The sequence below is a fragment of the Sardina pilchardus genome, chromosome 1 (assembly GCF_963854185.1).
Source record: "Sardina pilchardus chromosome 1, fSarPil1.1, whole genome shotgun sequence".
NCBI classification, from domain to species: domain Eukaryota; kingdom Metazoa; phylum Chordata; class Actinopteri; order Clupeiformes; family Clupeidae; genus Sardina; species Sardina pilchardus.
Genome location: NC_084994.1, coordinates 8,410,574 through 8,430,317, shown reverse-complemented (window position 1 = coordinate 8,430,317; position 19,744 = coordinate 8,410,574). Strand labels below are relative to the sequence as shown.

The 19,744-nt window shown below is 43.5% G+C and overlaps 1 protein-coding gene across 1 annotated transcript; it reads right to left on the bottom strand.

Moving 5' to 3' along the window:
- Positions 1-1,808: 1,808 nt before the first annotated feature.
- LOC134086517 (NACHT, LRR and PYD domains-containing protein 3-like) lies at positions 1,809-19,436 on the bottom strand. The gene is made up of 9 exons (XM_062540038.1): positions 19,370-19,436; positions 10,586-10,708; positions 10,209-10,277; positions 7,971-9,839; positions 7,589-7,762; positions 5,674-5,847; positions 5,343-5,516; positions 4,968-5,144; positions 1,809-2,169 (listed from the first exon to the last, which is right to left on the bottom strand). The coding sequence occupies exons 2-9, from the start codon at positions 10,705-10,707 to the stop codon at positions 2,043-2,045; spliced, it is 2,886 nt and encodes a 961-aa protein (XP_062396022.1). The 5' UTR covers position 10,708; positions 19,370-19,436; the 3' UTR covers positions 1,809-2,042.
- Positions 19,437-19,744: the final 308 nt, after the last annotated feature.

Below are 19,744 nucleotides of genomic sequence, written 5' to 3'. Positions count from 1 at the left end.
ATGCCTAAAATGTATTACACATCATTATCATATGGGCAGGAAAGTCAATCATGCTTTCAGAACATGCACTGTATGGTTTGGGTGGTTGAAAACGTTTTCTCTAAATATCATAGTACAGCTCAAAGGGTATTATCCAAACACCTGATTTACCTGCCCAATGTATTATGCATGGGCAGCATGAGTCATGAGGAGATTGGGAATGGGAAATGTTCCGAGGCTGCGACAATGACAATGTCCATTTGTGTGTGTGTGTGTGTGTGTGTGTGTGTGTGTGTGTGTGTGTGTGTGTGTGTGTGTGTGCGTCGGTGTGTGTGTGGTGTGTGCAAGTTGAGCATGAGGAGATTGGTAAATGTCCAGAGGCTGCTCCAGCAGCACCCCCCCTCCTCCCCGCCGTTCTTCCCCAGCTGGGGCTGCTGGGCGTGGGGCACGCCGCACTGCATGTCCCCCTCCTGCTCCAGCAGCACAGCGCTCCCTCCTCCCAGCGCTCTGGGCTCCTTTGGGCTCCTTGTGCTCCTCCTCGGCTCCTCCAGGGAGAGCAGGCCCGGGCTGCGGGGTCCCAGCTGGGTGGGGGGGGGCGGGGGGGCACGGCCACGGAGGAGACGGTGGCGGAGCGCCACGGTGTCCCTTCTTCCTCTTCCTCCTTCTCCTCCTCTTGTTCCTCTTCCTCCTTCTCCTCTTCTTCTTCCTCTGGGCAGGCGCTGGCTGTGGCCAACTCTTCACTCTCCTCCAGGACGGGGAGGCCCGTGGAACTGCTGATCCTGCGCAAGCGCAACACAAGCTGAAGTGTGTGTGTGTGTGTGTGTGTGTGTGTGTGTGTGTGTGTGTGTGTGTGTGAGCGTAACTTCAGCTGATGGAGTGCACGCCGTTAACGCATCTCACCCTCTGTGTCTTGTCCTCCATCGCCAAAGAAACGGGAGAGCTGGAGGATGTGGGGAAGCGAGGAGGGGGTCAGAGGGGCTCAACAAAAACAATGGCCGACTCAGGACAGATAAACAGGTAACGCCTGTGTGTGTGTGTGTGTGTGTGTGTGTGTGTGTGTGTGTGTGTGTGTATGTGTGTGTATGTATATAAGTCAGTCCTCCAGAGCCAGCAGCAGTGTTGTGCAGCTGAAGCCTGTTAGCTTCTTCCTACAACCAGTCAGTGCCAAGTGCAGCAAGGTGACGTGGGTAGTGTAGTCTTTTGGACTGTGGGAGACCGTGTTGAACAGCTGAAGCCTAAACTCACATTGCCCACTGACTCAGTTTTGTAAGTTGACAAGGCAGACAAGGTCTCAGAAACTGTAGCTGTAAGTATATCTGTATCAAGTTCCATTCACTTCAAAGACACTTTGACACAAGGCCAGGAAGAGAGACTTTAATGTCATTACATTCACCTCTCATCCAAACAAGCCTTCAGTGGAACTGCTGCTAGTCTCCTCTCAGGGGGTGTTCTCCTGTTGACCACTAGATGGCACCATAACACTGCACTGTGGGCTCAGACTGACTCATTTGAATTGTACAGTGAGCTGAGACCAGCTGCTGATGCTATCACATACGTGGCCAATCACATTTAGAGATGTATGTACATATGCAATGGTGTCACTCAAATGATACATTTCTGCTGTGAAATATTTAAAGTATTATTTTATTTAGACTATGTATGATGATTATTCCATCATTTTTTGTCACTACAACGCTAGGATGAAGAACTTCAAAGTATGCACATGGTCTTCAAAAAACAACAATTTACAAGAAAAAATAATCTGCATTTATTCACTGAAGTAAATGTCATTTTACAATATATGTTGTGCTCTGAATGAGATGGTGTGTGTGTGTGTGTGTGTGTGTGTGTGTGTGTGTGTGTGTGTGTGTGTGTGTGTGTGTGTGTGTGTGTGTGTGTGTGTTGTGCTATGAGGCTGTTTCCTGTGTGCTGCTCATGATCCTCTCCAGACATTCTGCACAAGAGACACTGGTGTGTGTGCGTGTGTGTGTGTGTGTGTGTGTGTGTGTGTGTGTGTGTGTGTGTGTGTGTGTGTGTGTGTGTGTAAAAGCTCACTTAATGAGCTACTCAATTATCTTCTTCCCCCCGCCATCATGGCCTTCATCCTCATCTTCATCCCCATCATTGTCTTCCTCAGCATCATCTTCCTCCTCGTAATCCTTCCATTTAGTACCCCAATCTCCCCCCCACCTGCAGGATAAAGGAAGAAGAAGATCATCAATCAGTGACATCAATGACAAGCCTCTACCAGAGAGCCAGGCTGCATGAGAGACAGAGGCCTCTATTCTGTACCAGCAGCCATATAGTCCTTGAGCCAGAGGTGTTGGTGGCTACTATCTTAGGGGAAGAAGTCTCATAGTGGTTTTAGACCAGGTGTACCACCCTAGAGTTAAGCAATATGACACAAGTGGGAGTGGGGATGGTAAAGGATATCGCCACGGCTGTAATCTGAAGGCAATCTGAGGGCCAGTATGTGGGCTTCATGTGGGAGGAGGACACTGGTGTAAAATGCAGGAGGTAGCTGACTGGGTAATGGATCTCTGGAAGAGCAGAATCAGGACATGAGATGCTGGATGTTGGTTTTAAAGAACACTCTAGGTTATTTGTAGGCCTGTTGATTAACGAGTTTGGCAGAATAATTGGCCTTGCCATTCTTGAGAGAGAGAGAGAGAGAGAGAGAGAGAGAGAGAGAGAGTTGGTAAAACTGTAAGTGATTTCACAAGAGAGCTGAAGAAAGCTGAAATCTTTCCTCCATTTCTGCTCTGCCCTTCTACAGGTACATCAGAGAGCACGAGTGGGGTCATTCAACCCAGCAGTTGCAGTGTTGGGTTGTTTTATCATTAAAGGGGCTCCATGATTCAACCCAGCAGCTGCAGTGTTGGGTTGTTTTATCATTGAGGGGGCTCTATGATTCAACCCAGCAGCTGCAGTTTGGGTTGTTTTATTTTTAAAGGGGCTCCATGACTCAACTCAGCAGTTGCAGTGTTGGGTTGTTTTAGCATTACAGGTTTTCCTCATTGCTTCAGTGCATTTTTTGTAACTATTGGATATTTTTGCAAAAACTCTAAACACAAATAAGAACACTTCTACCAAATTATCAAAACATTGTAGTTCTCTTGCAAAAGCAAACACAGCTTAATTAACTCCTCACACCTTTGTAAAAACGGTGTTTCTGTATCAAACAGTAAACACAAGCCATCATCTACTAAGCACACAATGTGTCAACTACACACTGATGGTATATGAATACAAGACACATCTGGCTTTTGCTTTTCTGTGAACAAGGTACTGTAGGCTACAATATGTCACTTTTGTCATAGTTCTGTACAGGGATCCAAACTTCAAGGATTGGTGTTTATTCACACTCAAAACACAAAATAGAAATTTCACTGAGACAAAAAATTGAAAATACATGTATATGTATATATTATGGCCATTGTGTGTATTTTTGTGTTTTGTGTCACTTGAACCCCCCTTTTTCCTTTTTTTGTGTGTGTGTGTGTGTGCGAGTGTGTGTGGGTTTGGATGACTGTGTGTGAGAGGTACAGTAGGGGATGGGAGGGTAGAGAGGAGTTTAGAGTAAAAATATATGTATATTTATTTTCCCTATGTAATGCAGTTTCTTCAGTTGTTAAGTGCTGACCCTCTTGATTTCATAAAATAAAAAATAATTGTAAAAAATAAAAAATAAATGGCAGAATATCCGAACGTTTTCAGCAGCCTAGCCTACCGCTGTTCCAGAAATCACGGTGTCCCTTTGATAATTTTAGTACATTCTAACGTAAGGAGCAAAGATTCTAGAACAGAGCGAGATGGATAACTTTTGACAAGCTCAGGTGTCGTCCCAGATGCTGGCTACAGTGCTGATCCTAAAATGTTAACTGATCCATCTTGCTCCGCTCTAGAATCTTTGGTAAGGAGGCAAAACGATAGCCTGACTCTCGCCAGACCCTTGTAGTTCCGCCATGCTCCACCAGAGGCGTTTTGCTCCACACAAGGGTCTGTGCTCGAGGGCAATGCAAACTCCTCCAAGGGAGCAAAAAATAATGAACCAATCAGGATCGCCGGAGGGGATTTCATAGATGTGACGTTGCGCCGAAGTGATTGTCTGATTCAAACAACAATGGTGGCACGCAGCGAGGAGTCTTGTGCTGACATTGATTCTGCTTTTTCAACCGTCTTGTCGAATCTATCGAGTATTCATTCTTTAAAAGATGAACAGAGAATGGTTTTGAAGGCATTTATTGGTGCCAAGGATGTTTTCACTCTTCTTCTGACAGGGTTCGACAAGAGCTTAAAGGGATATTCCGCCATTTTTGGAAAATACGCTCATTTTCCACCTCCCCTCAGGCAAAACAATCGATATTTACCTTGTTCCCGTTCATCCAGCCATTCTGTGAGTCTGGCGATACAACTTTTAATTTCAGCCTAGCATAGATCATTGAATCGGATTAGACCATTAGCTTCTTGCCTGCTAGCTTCATGTTTAAAAGTGACTAAGATTTCTGGTAATTTTCCCATTTAAAACGTGTCTCCTCTCAAGTTAGAAAGTGCAATAAGACCAACTGAAAATTAAACCTGGCATTTTTCTAGGCTGATTTGACATGGAACTACACTCTCATCTGGCGTAATAATCAAGGCAACTTGCAAACGTACCATCGGCACAGTGATATCGTACGCAACATCTGAAAATAGTCCCCATAGACAACAAGCAGTAGTAGTGCCAGTAGTTTGCAAGTTGCCTTTGCTCGAGGGGAGGTGGAAAATGAGCGTATTTCCAAAAATGGCGGAATATCCCTTTAAAGTAGCCTAGCAAGTCATTCAAGATAACGGACAAGTGGTTTATCAAATCACACGGAAGGATTTTTTTTAACTATCAGTTCAGTTGGACAACAATGTTAAAATCTCCTAAAATCAACAGTTTATCAGAGCAAGAGGCCACTAAGGACAGAAGATCAGAGAACTCTTGAATTTAGATATTTACTCACTCTATTTTCTCCAGTTTACAGTGTGGGTCCTCCACTAGAGCAGAGAGCTGCTCTACAGCTGATGCACTAATCCACTTATTGTGACTCAGGTGCAGCACTCTGAGACTTGAGGAGTGTGTGGACACAGCAGAGGCCAGATAGGAACAGCCCTTATCAGTCAGTTTACAGTACAGTAGACTGAAACAGAGTTAAACATCTGAGTATTAATCGCAACACACACACCCACACACAATTTCTCCAACCACCCCTGGTCAGATTCCACCATTTCAACCTGAAACGGAATGAAATATTAGATTACACACACACACACACACACACACACACACACACACACACACACACACACACACACACACTACATGAAAGTATGCTTACTTTAGTTCCCCCAGTTTGCAGTTTTGATGGCAAAGTGCAGAATATAAAAGTTCCACTCCTGAGTCCAGCAGCTTATTCCAACCCAGGTCCAGCAGTCTGAGACTTGAGGAGTGTGTGGTCAGGGCAGAGGCCAGATAGGAACAGCTCTTCTCAGTCAGACTACAGTACCATAGGCTTAAACAGAATGAGAGATCTGAATATTAAGCATTTATCTTCTACTCACAAAAATACAGAACAGCTTTGCATTGCCGCCCCCCTCAAAACACACACACACACACACAGACACACACACACACACACACACACACACACTACATGAAAGTACACTTACTGTAGTTCCTCAAGTCTGCAATTCTGATGACAAAGTGCAGAACATAAAAGTTCCACTCCTGAGTCCAGCAGATTATTCGTACTCAAGTCCAGCAGTCTGAGACTTGAGGAGTGTGCAGTCAGGGCAGAGGCCAGATAGGAACAGCTCTTCTCAGTCAGATTGCAGTCAATCTGCCTGAAACAGATGAGAGATTGGAATATTAAGCACCTCTAGTCTCTAGTCTCTCTCTCTCACACACACACACACAGGAAATATGTATTTGCATTAACTGCCCTCCTCCCATCACTCACAGACAAACACACACACTCCCTCTCTCATGAACAACCTACTCTCTCTCAATTACACAAAACACACACACACACACACCTGCCATTCTCCCTGTAAAAACACACACACACACACACACACACACACACACACACACACACACACACACACACACACACACACACACGCACACAAACATATCTGTCCCCCACACTCACACACAGAATATTAAGTACTTATCTACTCTCACACACAAAAACACACAGAAAACTCCATCCCCTCCCCTTGCTCTTTGTCTTACAGAAACACACACACACACACACACACACACACACACACACACACACACACACACACACACACACACACACCTTCCTTTCTCATCAACAGCCTACTCCCTACCTATTATGGTTATAGGATTTGGTTACAATTAAAAAAACACAGAAACGCAAATGCAAACGTACACACACACACACACACACACACACACGCGCACACACACACACACACACACACACACACACACACATATCTGTCCCCCACACTCACACACAGAATATTAAGTACTTATCTACTCTCACACACAAAAACACACAGAAAACTCCATCCCCTCCCCTTGCTCTTTGTCTTACAGAAACACACACACACACACACACACACACACACACACACACACACCTTCCTTTCTCATCAACAGCCTACTCCCTACCTATTATGGTTATAGGATTTGGTTACAATTAAAAAAACACAGAAACGCAAATGCAAACGTACACACACACACACACACACACACACACACACGCGCACACACACACACACACACACACACACACACACACACACACACACACACACCTCAGGGTGACTAAACTGGGAAAGAAGGGGGGGGGGGGGGGTAAGTTTGGGTTGGGACTGAGTTTCCGTGGGGGACCCTTTTGGGTCAACACCAGGATGGCCGCTCCTATAGCCGGGAGATTGTGTACAATTGGCTACAGGTGTGTAGCGGGAGAATCCGGTGGTGGTGATTGGTGCAGGGGTTGTGGGCTTGGCTTTTTAAAGCACAGACATTCAGTGCAAGAGACCGGACGGGGACAGGACGTGTCGCCTACAGCAGCTGAGTCGGTGGCCGTGGAAACGGAGCTTATGGAGGCCAACCGGGAGTGGAGCTCAACTCTACCAGGACACTGCTAGGCACTGGGGCGTGAGACGGTGGGCCAGTACTCCACACGGCCACACGGGGCACCCTTCCATTCTCCAGCCGGCCACACTGCTAAGCTATCGTCGTCTGGCTGTTCACCCATTTAACTCAAAGGTGGACAGGGGTGGGTGTCAAGAGCTGAAGATGAGCTGAAGATGTTGCCATCTTGGGACTGCTACCTGGACTGTCATGTGGACTTGGACTCTGAATTATTAAATAGCATCTTTTAGCCTATAAATAAATAAATAAAAACAAATATTTTTAGTCTAGTCTCTGGTTTTATTGAAGGGTACGACACGCTCCCTAGTGGTGGTTACTATAGCGATAGTGGCTCTAGTGCCCCCCACCTGTGACACACACACACACACACACTCACACACACGCACACACACGCACACACGCACACACATCTCTGTCTTACACAAATCCACAACATGAAAGTATGCTTACTTTAGTTCTTCCAGTCTGCAGTGTTGATGACAAAGTGCAGAACATAAAAGTTCCACTCCTGAGTCCAGCAGCTTATTGTAACTCAGGTCCAGCAGTCTGAGACTTGAGGAGTGTGTGGTCAGGGCAGAGGCCAGATAGGAACAGCTCTTCTCAGTCAGACTACACCTCTCCAGCCTGAAACAGAATGAGAGATTTCACACAGACACACACATAAAACATTACCCCCTTCCCACCATCTCTCTCTCTCTCTCTCTCTCTCTCTCTCTCTCTCTCTCTCTCTCTCTCTCTCTCAGACACACACACACACACACACACACACACACACACACACACACACAGACACATACTGTACAAACATAGACTCTCAGATAGTGTTACTTACAGAGCTGATATGACTGCTGACTGCAGCAGCTTCTGAAGAACTTCATCTGAACTGAGGAGTTCAGTCTGATCTTCCTCTGGTGTCTTTATGTACTTCTGCAGGTCAAACTCAGCCATCTGCTCTTCTGACATCTGAAACTTAAATCTCTGAGTCTTCCACTCTCCTGGTAAGAGCATCTCTACATGCAGATATACTGAGCTCTCTTTGTGTTCCACTACAGCATGGTGATTCAGCTCATTCAAACAGTAGAACAGGTTGATCCTTCTGTCTGAGCTACTCTGATCTCTGATCTTCTGTTTGACATACTGCACTGTTTGCTCTGAGCTATCGGATTGGCTACTGCTTTGTGGGTGAAGATGCTTTAAGAGATTCTGATTGGACTCCAGTGAGAGGCCTAAAAGGAAGCGGAGGAAAAGGTCCAGGTGTCCATTCTTACTCTGTAAGGCCAGGTCCACTGCAGTCTTGTGTAGGTCATAAAGTGTTGCAGCTCTGAACAGAGCAGAGAGCTGAGAGGTCTGCTGTTGGCCAGGCATGTCTCTCTGTCTGGTGCTGAAACAGAGGAACACATATAGAGCTGCAAGAAACTCCTGGATGCTCAGATGCACAAAGCTGAACACCTTCCCCTGGTAAAACCCAGCCTCCTCTCTGAAGATCTGAGTACACACTCCCGAATACACTGATGCTTCTGTGACATCAATTCCACACTCTCTCAGGTCTTCCTCATAGAAGATCAGATTGCCTTTCTCCAGCTGTTGGAAAGCCAGTTTCCCCAGTTTGAAAATCACCTCTTCATCTGTCTCTTTTCTCTCTGAGTACTTGACATGTTTTATGCCTGTCTGCATCATCAGGAAGTGTGTGTACATTTGAGTCAGAGTTCTTGGCAATTCTGCTTTGTCTGATTCTTTTGATGTTTTCTCTACAACAGTGGCTGAAATCCAGCAGAAGACTGGAATGTGGCACATGATGTAGAGGCTCCTGGATGACTTCAGGTGTGTGATGGTTCTGCTGGCCAGGTTCTCATCACTGATTCTCTTCCTGAAGTACTCCTCTTTCTGTGGGTCATTGAATCCCCTTATTTCTGTCACCTGGTCCACACACTCAGGAGGGATCTGATTGGCTGCTGCTGGTCGGGTGGTGATCCAGAGGAGAGCAGAGGGAAGCAGATCCCCCTTGATGAGGTTTGTCAGCAGCACGTCCACTGAGGCTGGTGCTGTCACATCACAACAGGTCGGGTTGGAGCGGAAATGTAGAGGAAGTCGACACTCATCCAGACCATCAAAGATGAACATGACTCTGTGCTCTGAAATGGAGAAGACTCTGGGATCTTTGATTTCTGGGAAAAAGTACTGAATAAGACCCACCAGACTGAGTTTCTTCTCCTTCATCAGGTTCAGCTCCCGGAAAGGAAGAGGAAATATGAAGTGGACATCCTGATTGGCTTTTCCTTCAACCCAGTCCAGAATGAATTTCTGCACAGAAACAGTCTTTCCAATGCCAGCCACTCCCTTTGTCAGCACTGTTCTGAGGGGGTTGTATTGTTTGGGGTTGAAGTTTCTGCCCCTCTTTTCTGCCTCGTCTTTTCTGAGTCTTTCTTTTTTCAAGAAGTGTTCTTTTCTGCGTCTTTCCTCTTCCAGTAAGCGTTTAAAGATGTCACTGCATTTGATTGGTCTGCCTTGTGCTGCTTCTCTCCAGGATGCTTCCTCTATCTGTCTGACCTCATGTTCATCATTGACCTCTCCTTCTCCCCCCTCTGTGATGTAGAGGTCTGTGTAGATCTCATGGAGGAGTCTGGTGTCTCCCTGCTTTGGGATTCCCTCAATCAGACACTTAAACTTCTTCTGCAGATGGGATTTATGGTTCTGCTGACATCTGTGTGAAAACCAAAACACAATTAAAAACTGAATAATTTATTAAAGGCAAAATCACACATCATTCAATGAGCCAACATGATGGTGATGTGGGTAGATCCCCCCAATTATTAGTTTCAGACCATTTAATAAATATAGCAGAAATACTTTTATCCCCTCACTGACTGCTCTTCCCTCATGTAATTACTGTTGAAGAGACTTGCTTCATATTTCCCTTGCAGTCGTTCTTTCTCTTACTTTCACCACATTTTACCTTCTAATACTGGAGGACTGATGGACACAACCACACACACACACACACACACACACACACACACACACACACACACACACACACACACACAAATGAAGATTATAGCCATGATCTTACATTCCAATGGATGAGTTTTCTCCTTTAGGGTTGATTGGCAAATCTTTGGACCTGCTCTCGTTCTTTGGGCTGCAGGAAAACACACACACACACACACACACACACACACACACACACACACACACACACACACACACACACACACACACAACCATCAGCGCATGAACACATCAACACAAACACAGGATTCATACAATTGTGGCGTTAAAGGTGACACGTGGCTAAACGTCGGTGGATCGTTGGTGCAGCTAAATAAAAAAGGTAGACTGGTTAATATTTTCATCACTGAACCAGTCTCTCACACTCACACACATATCAAATCTTACTATGGAGTAACAGACACACAAATACACATGACCTTAGAGTCATGACCTTACTGTCCAGTTGAAGAGTCTCCTCCTGTAAAGTTGATTCCTCTGTGATTGGACTCATCACTCTTCATGGACACACGGGTGGGTGTAGGGGAGGGTGGGCTCCTGTTAGAGCTAGTGCCCTCCATCCTAGAGAAGAAGAGGAGAACTTACATCTCTACTCACAGACACACACAAAACACACACACACACACACACACACACACACACACACACACACACACACACACACACACACACAAACACACAACTTCCACCAGAAAATTACACTCTTTCTTGTTCCTGTTTGCTAATCACACACCTGACACACACACACACACACACACACACACACACACACACACACACACACACACACACACACACACTTCCAGTACCAGATTAACTTCCACAGACACACAGCACTGACCTCAGCCCAGTATGAGTGCTGGATTAACTCCCACAGACACACAGTACTGACCTCAACCAAAGTCTTTTTAAAGCAAGTCACGTCACTCGACAGCCATATTGGCCATGGGGTCGGGCAGCGAGTTTGACCGTAGCAAGACCAGGCCCTATCTAAATGAATGGGGAGAGAGCTGGATGTCCATGTTCAGAGGTGTAAGGGACATAAAAATCACATGTTTGAAATCACGATGAAAATCGGACTAAAATCGCTGAAAAGGTTTAATGGTTTTGTATCAAATTAACGCTTAAAAAGCCTTTTTCTTACTGGTTATCTTGGACTGCGCATGCGTGCCAAGGATCGGCAAAATGATTGGAGCAACGGCACTGGAAGAGGCGGGACATGTGCAAAATTTCGAATTATTCCTTGAACCACCAAAGACAAGCTGGACCACACAAAGTCCATGTAGGCCCATGTGAATGGGGAGGCACATACTGTAGGAAAGGTGGATATTTACTGGAGACGACGGCCATATTGGAGTGCTCTGTCTCTCCATAGAAAGTCTATACGTTATTAGACATAAATGACATAAAACCTTCTTAACAGGAACTCATTTTAGGCCAACACGCCCCTTTTCCTGGGATCCCCAGATCTTATACTGGAGAATGAGAGAGAAAGATCAACACACACAGATCACACAGCACTAACACCAGTCTACACATACAATAGATACATCACAGTAATGGGACACACATGCACACAGATCACACTGCACTGACACCAGATATAACTAACACACACACACACACACACACACACACACACACACACACACACGTGTCAGGCGGTGGTCCCCAAACTACGGCCCGTTGGCCAGATATGGCGGCCATCTTATTATGGGTGGCCCCCAACACATGTCTGTGATATACAGTATAGCATCAGGCCCGCACAGAAGCATTGACACCATCATGTAGTTTCCATTCATTCTCTAATGTAGCTAACTATAGGCCTATTTCTAATCTCCCTTTTATGTCAAAAATACTTGAAAAAATAGTTTCCAAACAAATTGGCGCCTTCTTACAAATGAACAAAATTCAAGAACTGTACCAATCTGGCTTTAGAGCCCACCACAGTACCGAATCAGCCTTAGTTAAAGTGTTTAATGACCTCCTCATCAGACATCCCAAGTCTCCCGGAAGTTCCGGGAGTCTCCCGCATATTAATAGCGACTCACTGATGCCCGCAAATTACTTAAAATCTCCCGGAATCTAGAGCGAGCGGGCAAGATCGCGCACACACGACACAGACTGTGCTCAAAACCGCGCACAGCATCTGTGTAGCGCACACACGACAGAGAGGCAGAGCGAGAGACTGTTCATGTGTGTGATAGTGTGCGTGTGTGTCTCATGAAGCATCCTGATTGGCATGTTTCGGTAAGTTAACCAATCAATTTCCAGTGTGGGCGGGATTATATCTCTTCTCCCGAACCGTATCAATAGGTTTCATTTCAAGTGCATATTATTCAGGCCGGCTAGTTGCCAGGGCTACATGAAAACAACAAACTCCTTAGACCTGTTTAAAGTTGCAATGGAATAAGAATAAAAGCCGTTTACATTAATAGTATAAGCAGCCCATAAAGTAATCTACATATTCTTACATGATTAGAAGTGCATTGGGCTGTAGCCTGTGTTATTGCCTTGTCTTCCTCTTTTTTTTTGCGCGCGGAGGTATCAAAGACTCTGCACTTGCTTGGTTTAGATCTTACCTTACTAACCGCCAACAATTTGTACAGGTCCATAATGAACCATCCACCCAGACTATGGTAAAATATGGAGTGCCTCAAGGCTCAGTACTAGGGCCCCTACTATTTTCTCTTTATATGCTTCCCCTAGGTTCTGTAATTAGAAAACATGGCATTAATTTCCATTCTTATGCAGATGATACACAATTACAGTACCCTCCAGAATTATTGGCACCCTTGGTAAAAGTTGACTAAAAATAGGTCTAAAAAATAATCTTTAGGTGATTTATTGTACTCCCACAATGAAAACAATGAGGAAAAATACACCCTGCAAGGGAAGCAAATTTATTCTGAGAAAAAGGAAAATCTCATAAAGAAATAAATGTTTTTAATAAAAACACGTCACTCACAATTATTGGCACCCCTACTTGTAATACCTTCTTAAACCTCCCTTTGTCAATAAAACAGCATGTAATATTCTTCTCTGACACCCCATAAAGATTGAGAATACAAAGTAAGGGATTTAAGACCATTCATCTTTACAAAACCTCCCCAGATCGTCCAGATTGCTAGGTCCACACTTGTGCATTCTTCTCGTTGACTCATCCCACTGTTTTTCTATGGAGTTTAGATCAGGGGACTGCTATGGCAATGTCTGAAGCTTGATTTTGTGTTCAGTAAAACATATTTGTTTTGATCTGTGCATTTGTTTTGGTTCATTGACCTGATGAATGATCAATCATGACCAACTTTTAGGGCCTTGGCAGAGATTGTTTGATTTCCTTTGAAAATGTTCAGGTTTTTCTTGGTGTTCATGATGCCATGCACCTTAATTAGGTTCCCAAGGCCTTTGGGAATTAAAACAGCCCCACAATAGCACAGCCCCTCCACCATAATTCTGATTAGGCATGGGGTTCTTTTTAGTATAGTCATTCTTCTATGTACGCCAAAGACACCTTAAGTGTTTTTAGCAAAAGAGCATAATTTTATTTTCATCTGACAATAGACCACACTCCCAGACATGTCATGGTACCATTCAGTAACTCCTGCCATTTACATTGTTCATTAAATGACTCTACTGGCATTAACCTGACATGCTAAATAAATAATCTATTAGGAGTGAGGTCACTTTTGAAGATTTTTGGGGGGGACTTGGTGACCCCAAGATGATAGCTTTGTCTGTAACTCTCAACAGTGGTTCTTATGGATTTTTTTGCCTATCGTACCATCCTCCATACTGTGCGTGGGAGCAAAATAGCCATGGGTCTTTGTCCAAGCATGTTTGCCACATTTCCAGATGATTAGAACCTTTTAGTCATCATTTTAACTGGAAATATAGGCATTTTCAACAAAATACCTAGTTTCCATAGACATTCTCTTACTTACAAATGTCAACACAATTTCTTTTTATTTCAATTTAGTGTATTCTCTTGTCTCTCCAATGTTGAAAAATGACTAGAGGATTTAGCCTCTGAGTGACTTCATTTTCATACCATAGTGAAAAAGAACGTCATGAACTACTTCTGAAAGTTCACAGACACTCTGATTTACTTTAAAACGTTGCATTTACATAGGAAAATGCTCCTGTTAAATGTTGTACATAATATGTTTCAGGGGTGCCAATAATTGTGAGCAAGCTGTTTTTGTTAAAAATATTTATTTCTTTATGAGATTTTCCTTTTTCTCAGAATAAATTTGCTTGCCTTGCAGGGTATATTTTTCCTCATTGTTTTCATTGTGGGAGTACAATAAATCACCTAAAGATTATTTTTAATACCTATTTTTAGTCAACTTTTACCAAGGGTGCCTGTAAGGGACCAGGCAGTACGGCAACAGGGACGCAGGAATAACTTTTAAGAAAAAGTATTTATTTTACAAAAATAACCATAATCCATGCCATAAGCAAATGGTTAAATAAACAATAGACTAACAAAATAAAGTCTCAACTAAACTGAGGTCAAATAAACAGAACTTAAGGAATACAGGACTGAATGCAAACACTGACCTACCCAAACTGAGACATGAGGGGAGCATATATACTGACAGATCGTACCAATAAGATACAAGAGGGTAAACCACATTAACATACAATAGGACAATTCGACAGGAGGACAAATACAAAGACGAGGCCAGTTTAAACTAATAACCAAAGTGAGAAAGTAATATTAGCTGTTACTGTAAATTAATATAAATAATAAACAAAGCATAAACTTAATGACTAAACGAAACATAAGATCTTCCTCTCCCCCTGACGTCACACGACTGGTGGTTGCAGCCAAAGGACTCTTAACGGCACTTCCGCCGAACCTCGGGTCCTTTACCGGAACCAGGAAGTGTCTTGATGTTTCTCCTCACAGTCACGGTCGCTTGCGAAACAGAAAATGTAAGTAACGGAAAAACAGAAACAAGACTGCCTGCACTCAGCCCTGTAGCTGTGAAACGTAACCAACATGTGAAATGTTAAATAAAGTAACAAATGCTTAACGAAGATAAACGTGTTGTGATTTATGACGATATAAAGTAAATATTATCAATACAAACGAACAGAAGCTAACGTGAGTTATCAGTGTAGTGGAATGTATGCATGAAAGAAAAATAACGTTACTTATCAGTATAGTGACATGTATGCGTGAGGGATGGTGAATGTATGGAAGTTGCGGCACTCGCCACTTGTTCTAGCACTCTCATGTGCGGCCGCGGCGCCGGCCGTCACAGTGCCAATAATTCTGGAGGGTAGGCTACTGTATTTCCATAAAGCCCGATGAACCAACCCCGTTAGCCAAACTCAACACATGTCTGAGAGACATACAAATTTGGATGACTAATAACTTCCTGCTATTGAACTCAGATAAAACAGAAGTTATGGTTTTAGGTCCTAAAAAGATTAGGGACATCCTATCTACATCACAAGTTACATATAGTGATCTCTCACTGACCTCATCCACAAGCGTTAAAAATCTAGGAGTTATAATGGACCAAGAACTTCTACTCAGTAGTCACATAAAGCAGATCACAAAAATGTCATTTTTCCATTTAAGGAACATCTCAAAGATAAGGAAGTCCTTATCCTTACCAGACGCTGAAAAATTAATCGGAGTGATTATTTGCACCCGGGTGTAAAGTGGAATGGAGGCATTTTCTTATTTGCACCCAAACCTGAAATGCGTGCTATCCAACATAGCGGGACCATCTTGGCAGGAGATGGCCTACCTAAATCTAACAAGTTAGGATTATTAAAACACTATTTGAGATGGGAAAGTGGTGCTAAATTTCCATTAACTTTATTCAGTGAATGGGTAAAGCCGTCCGTTTGCAAGCAAAATCAAGAAATATGATATTTTAGTTTTGTCTACCGTTACCTAGCAACCCCAACAAGTGAGTGAATAATTAGTATTCTCCCACCCACTCTCAACAGGGCGTAGTACAGCAGATATGTGATTGGAATACCATGCTCGAGATGCAGAGTTCGAATCTCAGGTGAAGCGTGTTTTTTTTTTTTGCCTGCCAAAGTACGAATGATGACTTCTTTTTTCTTAGATGACGTTACCTCGCGGCAAATAAGAGTTTGTGCTTTTTGAACCTGTCAAAGATTGACTGGTTTTATTTCAGATATGAGTACAGTTAAGTAGAAGTAGGCTTCAGTAGTTGTGAGTAGAAAGGTTTCTTGGTGTTTTGACTTTGAGCCCCCAACGGTGCCTGGAAGGCGCTTAGGCATGGGTTAAGGTTAGGGTTAAGGTTATAGGGTTAAGGTTAGGAGTAGGATTAAGTGCTTTTAAATCAACAGTGGCAGCGCTGCCTGGAAGACAACTCAGAAAACAACTCTTTGAAGTAGCTTGCCTTTGATGAAGCTACCATGACCACTCATTAGCCTAATATTTGTATAATCACTTCCAAGTAACCCAGACATGGCAAAACAGCTAAAAACTGTTCAAAACTAAATTAAGCCTAGCCTACTGTAGAGCTGGTAAATACACAGGCCTATTGACAGAGAACATGGATGTTAGACATCGGGTGTAAATAGTATTGTTGATTATTACACTATTTACACCCGGGTGTAAATAGTAATGTTGATTATTTGCACCCGGGTGTAAATAGTAATGTTCATTATTTCCACCCGGGTGCAAATAGTCTCTGCCAAAATTAATTCACGCTTTTGTCACTTCTAGGCTAGACTATTGTAATGCACTATACGCCGGCTGCAATAATACCTGTCTAAAAACGCTTACAGCTTATACAAAACGCAGCTGCTCGCACACTCACTAGGACCAAAACATATGAACATATTTCCCCCATCCTAGCATCTCTACATTGGCTACCTGTTAAAAGTCGCATTGACTTCAAAATTCTACTTCTAACATACAAAGCCATAAATGGCAGGGCACCCGAATATATTAAAGATCTTCTAGTCCCATATAATCCACCTAGACCCTTACGATCACAAAATACTGGACTTCTTGTAACTCCAAGAAAACTAAAACTACAAACTTTCAAAAACTACAGTAGGAGGTAAAGCTTTTTGTTACAGCGCACCTCTCCTCTGGAATAATCTTCCTCCCTCAATCCGTTTAGCAGACACCCTCCCTATTTTTAAGTCTAGACTTAAAATATATCTCTTTAGTGCTTCCTATAGTTAGGTATGGTGCAGTGTGGAACTGCAACCACTTCAGGGTTTCATTGGAACGGACCACCTCTGCTGTGGGCTTGTGTGACTGGTGCTCCAGTCATGCCTCCCATGGTGGCTACTGACTACACCTGTGCTGGTGCTGACTACCCTCCACCATGCCTTAGTTATGCTGCTATAGCATAGCACTGTCATGGACTTCTCATGTGTCATGCCGTACAACTCTCTCCCCTCTCCCTCTGTCTCTCTCAACTCTCCTTCCTCCCTCTCTCTCTGTCCTGTCATTCAACTCCCTCTCCCCCTCTGCCTTTTCCCTCTATAGTATAATAATCTATATCCCCATTGATATACTTATTAATACCAACCATCATGACTTATAGTAATACTAACACACTTTATTTATCTTCCCTTTCCCCTATACCTCACTTGTGAGGTGAACCATTACCAGTCATCAGCCATCTTTGTGCCTGGCCCTCATCACACCTGAAGTCCCATCCCCCTGAGTGCCATTGCCATCATCATCCCTATGACTGCCCTACCATTACCTTCTGTGGTTCCCTGCCAGGATCCCCGGCCCACGCATCCCAGCGACCCATTACCCTCCAAAATTACTAATGGATTACTGATGGACTATTTATTCCCTATACTGGACTGTTTGAACCTTCTGATACTACAAATGACTTTACTCTACTTAACTGACCCTAGGCAGATGGGTTGGGCCCTTGAGTCATGGATCTGTCTGAGGTTTCTTCCTATATGTATCTCCAATTCTAGGGAGCTTTTCCTTGCCCCTGTTGCTCATGGGCTCTCTTTGAAGGTTTAACACTCTGTAAAGCGCCATGAGACATGTGTAATGTTTTGGCACTCTATAAATACAATTGAATTGAATTGAATTGAATTAATGTGAGCCTCAACAGTACATGTGTAATACTTATTTAGTGCACTGGTGGTTGTTTTGGCGCTGTTTCGAGTTTGCCATTGAGAACGGAATTAAATGTAGGCCTATCTGCAAACAATGTATTCTAAAATACTGAGATAAGAGATTATAAATTAATTGTAATGCTTAATAGGCCTAACTTACCTTACCTTACCTTAGGCCTAACGAGAGAAAGATCAACATACAAAGATCACACAGCACTAACACCAGCCTACACTTGGACACAATGGACACATCACAGTAACGGGACACACATGCACATCTGTTCTGCAACCAGATGTCTCAGATTGAAAAAGAGAAACAAATGAAATTAAAACATTATGCTAGAAATAGAGAGAGGAGAGTGACACCATGACCGAGTGAGAAACAAATGAAAAAGTGAAATGACACAAACAAGCAGACGAGGGAGAAAACACAGCTCTATAATAAAACATAATTCTGGAAATGGAGATTCGGATTATAAAACAGAACATCTGAAAGAAGACATAATATTCCACAGCTATGCCATTGCAAGAACAGAACGCGAAATCAATGGACATCTGCAGAGAGTTTGGATTATGGAACAACTGTTCCTTTACAGTAACTCCATCAACAACACGATTAAAACCCTTTAACTCCAACCACAACACACTCCAAACCCTTTAACTCCATCCACAACACACTTGAAACCCTTTAACTCTATCCACAATACACTTAAAAACCTGGCATCTCTTTCCTATGAACAGACCCCAAAAAGTTCATCACAATCAGCGATGAGAGGGCACAGCACGCTGTAGTTTCAAAATCAAAAGTCTACACAATGGCTGAACACAACAGCCAGTGCTTGACACAATACACATTAACCCACATAGATGACATTACAGTATGTGTTACAGGAACAGCACATGTTTCTTATCACAATATAATCCAGATCATGAACATATTGCGTACAGGACGGTTCACAACATAAACACAACAGGCCGAAAACACGGAAAGGGAAAAGACCAATGCCATTAGAACAGCCCTTGAACCTCTGTGATTAACATCAACAGTAGAACCCCACTTCATTCTAAGCACAACAACGTCTCTGTAGATAATGAATATGTACCCTTGTGAAAGAAACTTACAGCTTTATCAGTGATTCATGAGTTAGTTTTTCCTCAAAGCTCTCTGTGTCAACTTCCGTATTCAGAAAACCAGTTGATCTTGTTTTGAGGTTGGGAAAAGATTAACCCTTTGGTTCCTCACATGGGACAAGATTAACCCTTTGCTTCCCCATTGACATACAGGTGATCAGCTGTAGGCTCTGACCAATAATATTGAGGGATTGACCAGGTGGAGCAGCTCTGGCCAATGATATTGAAGGATTGACCAGGTGGAGCAGCTCTGACCAATGATATTGAGGGATTGACCAGGTTATGAGTGCAGCAGAGAGATGGATATGAGTGCAGCAGAGAGATGGATATGAGTGCAGAGAGATGGATATGAGTGCAGCAGAGAGA

Bases quoted from the DNA above. Each gene is read 5' to 3' on its own strand.
- LOC134086517 (XM_062540038.1), bottom strand. From the start codon at position 10,707: ATGGAGGGCACTAGCTCTAACAGGAGCCCACCCTCCCCTACACCCACC. The intron at 5,145-5,342 runs GTAAGCATACTT...ACTCTGTTTCAG, and splicing joins TGCAAACTGGGGGAACTAAA to TCTACTGTACTGTAAACTGA. The intron at 2,170-4,967 runs GTGAGTAAATAT...TTTATCCTGCAG, and splicing joins TGTAAACTGGAGAAAATAGA to GTGGGGGGGAGATTGGGGTA.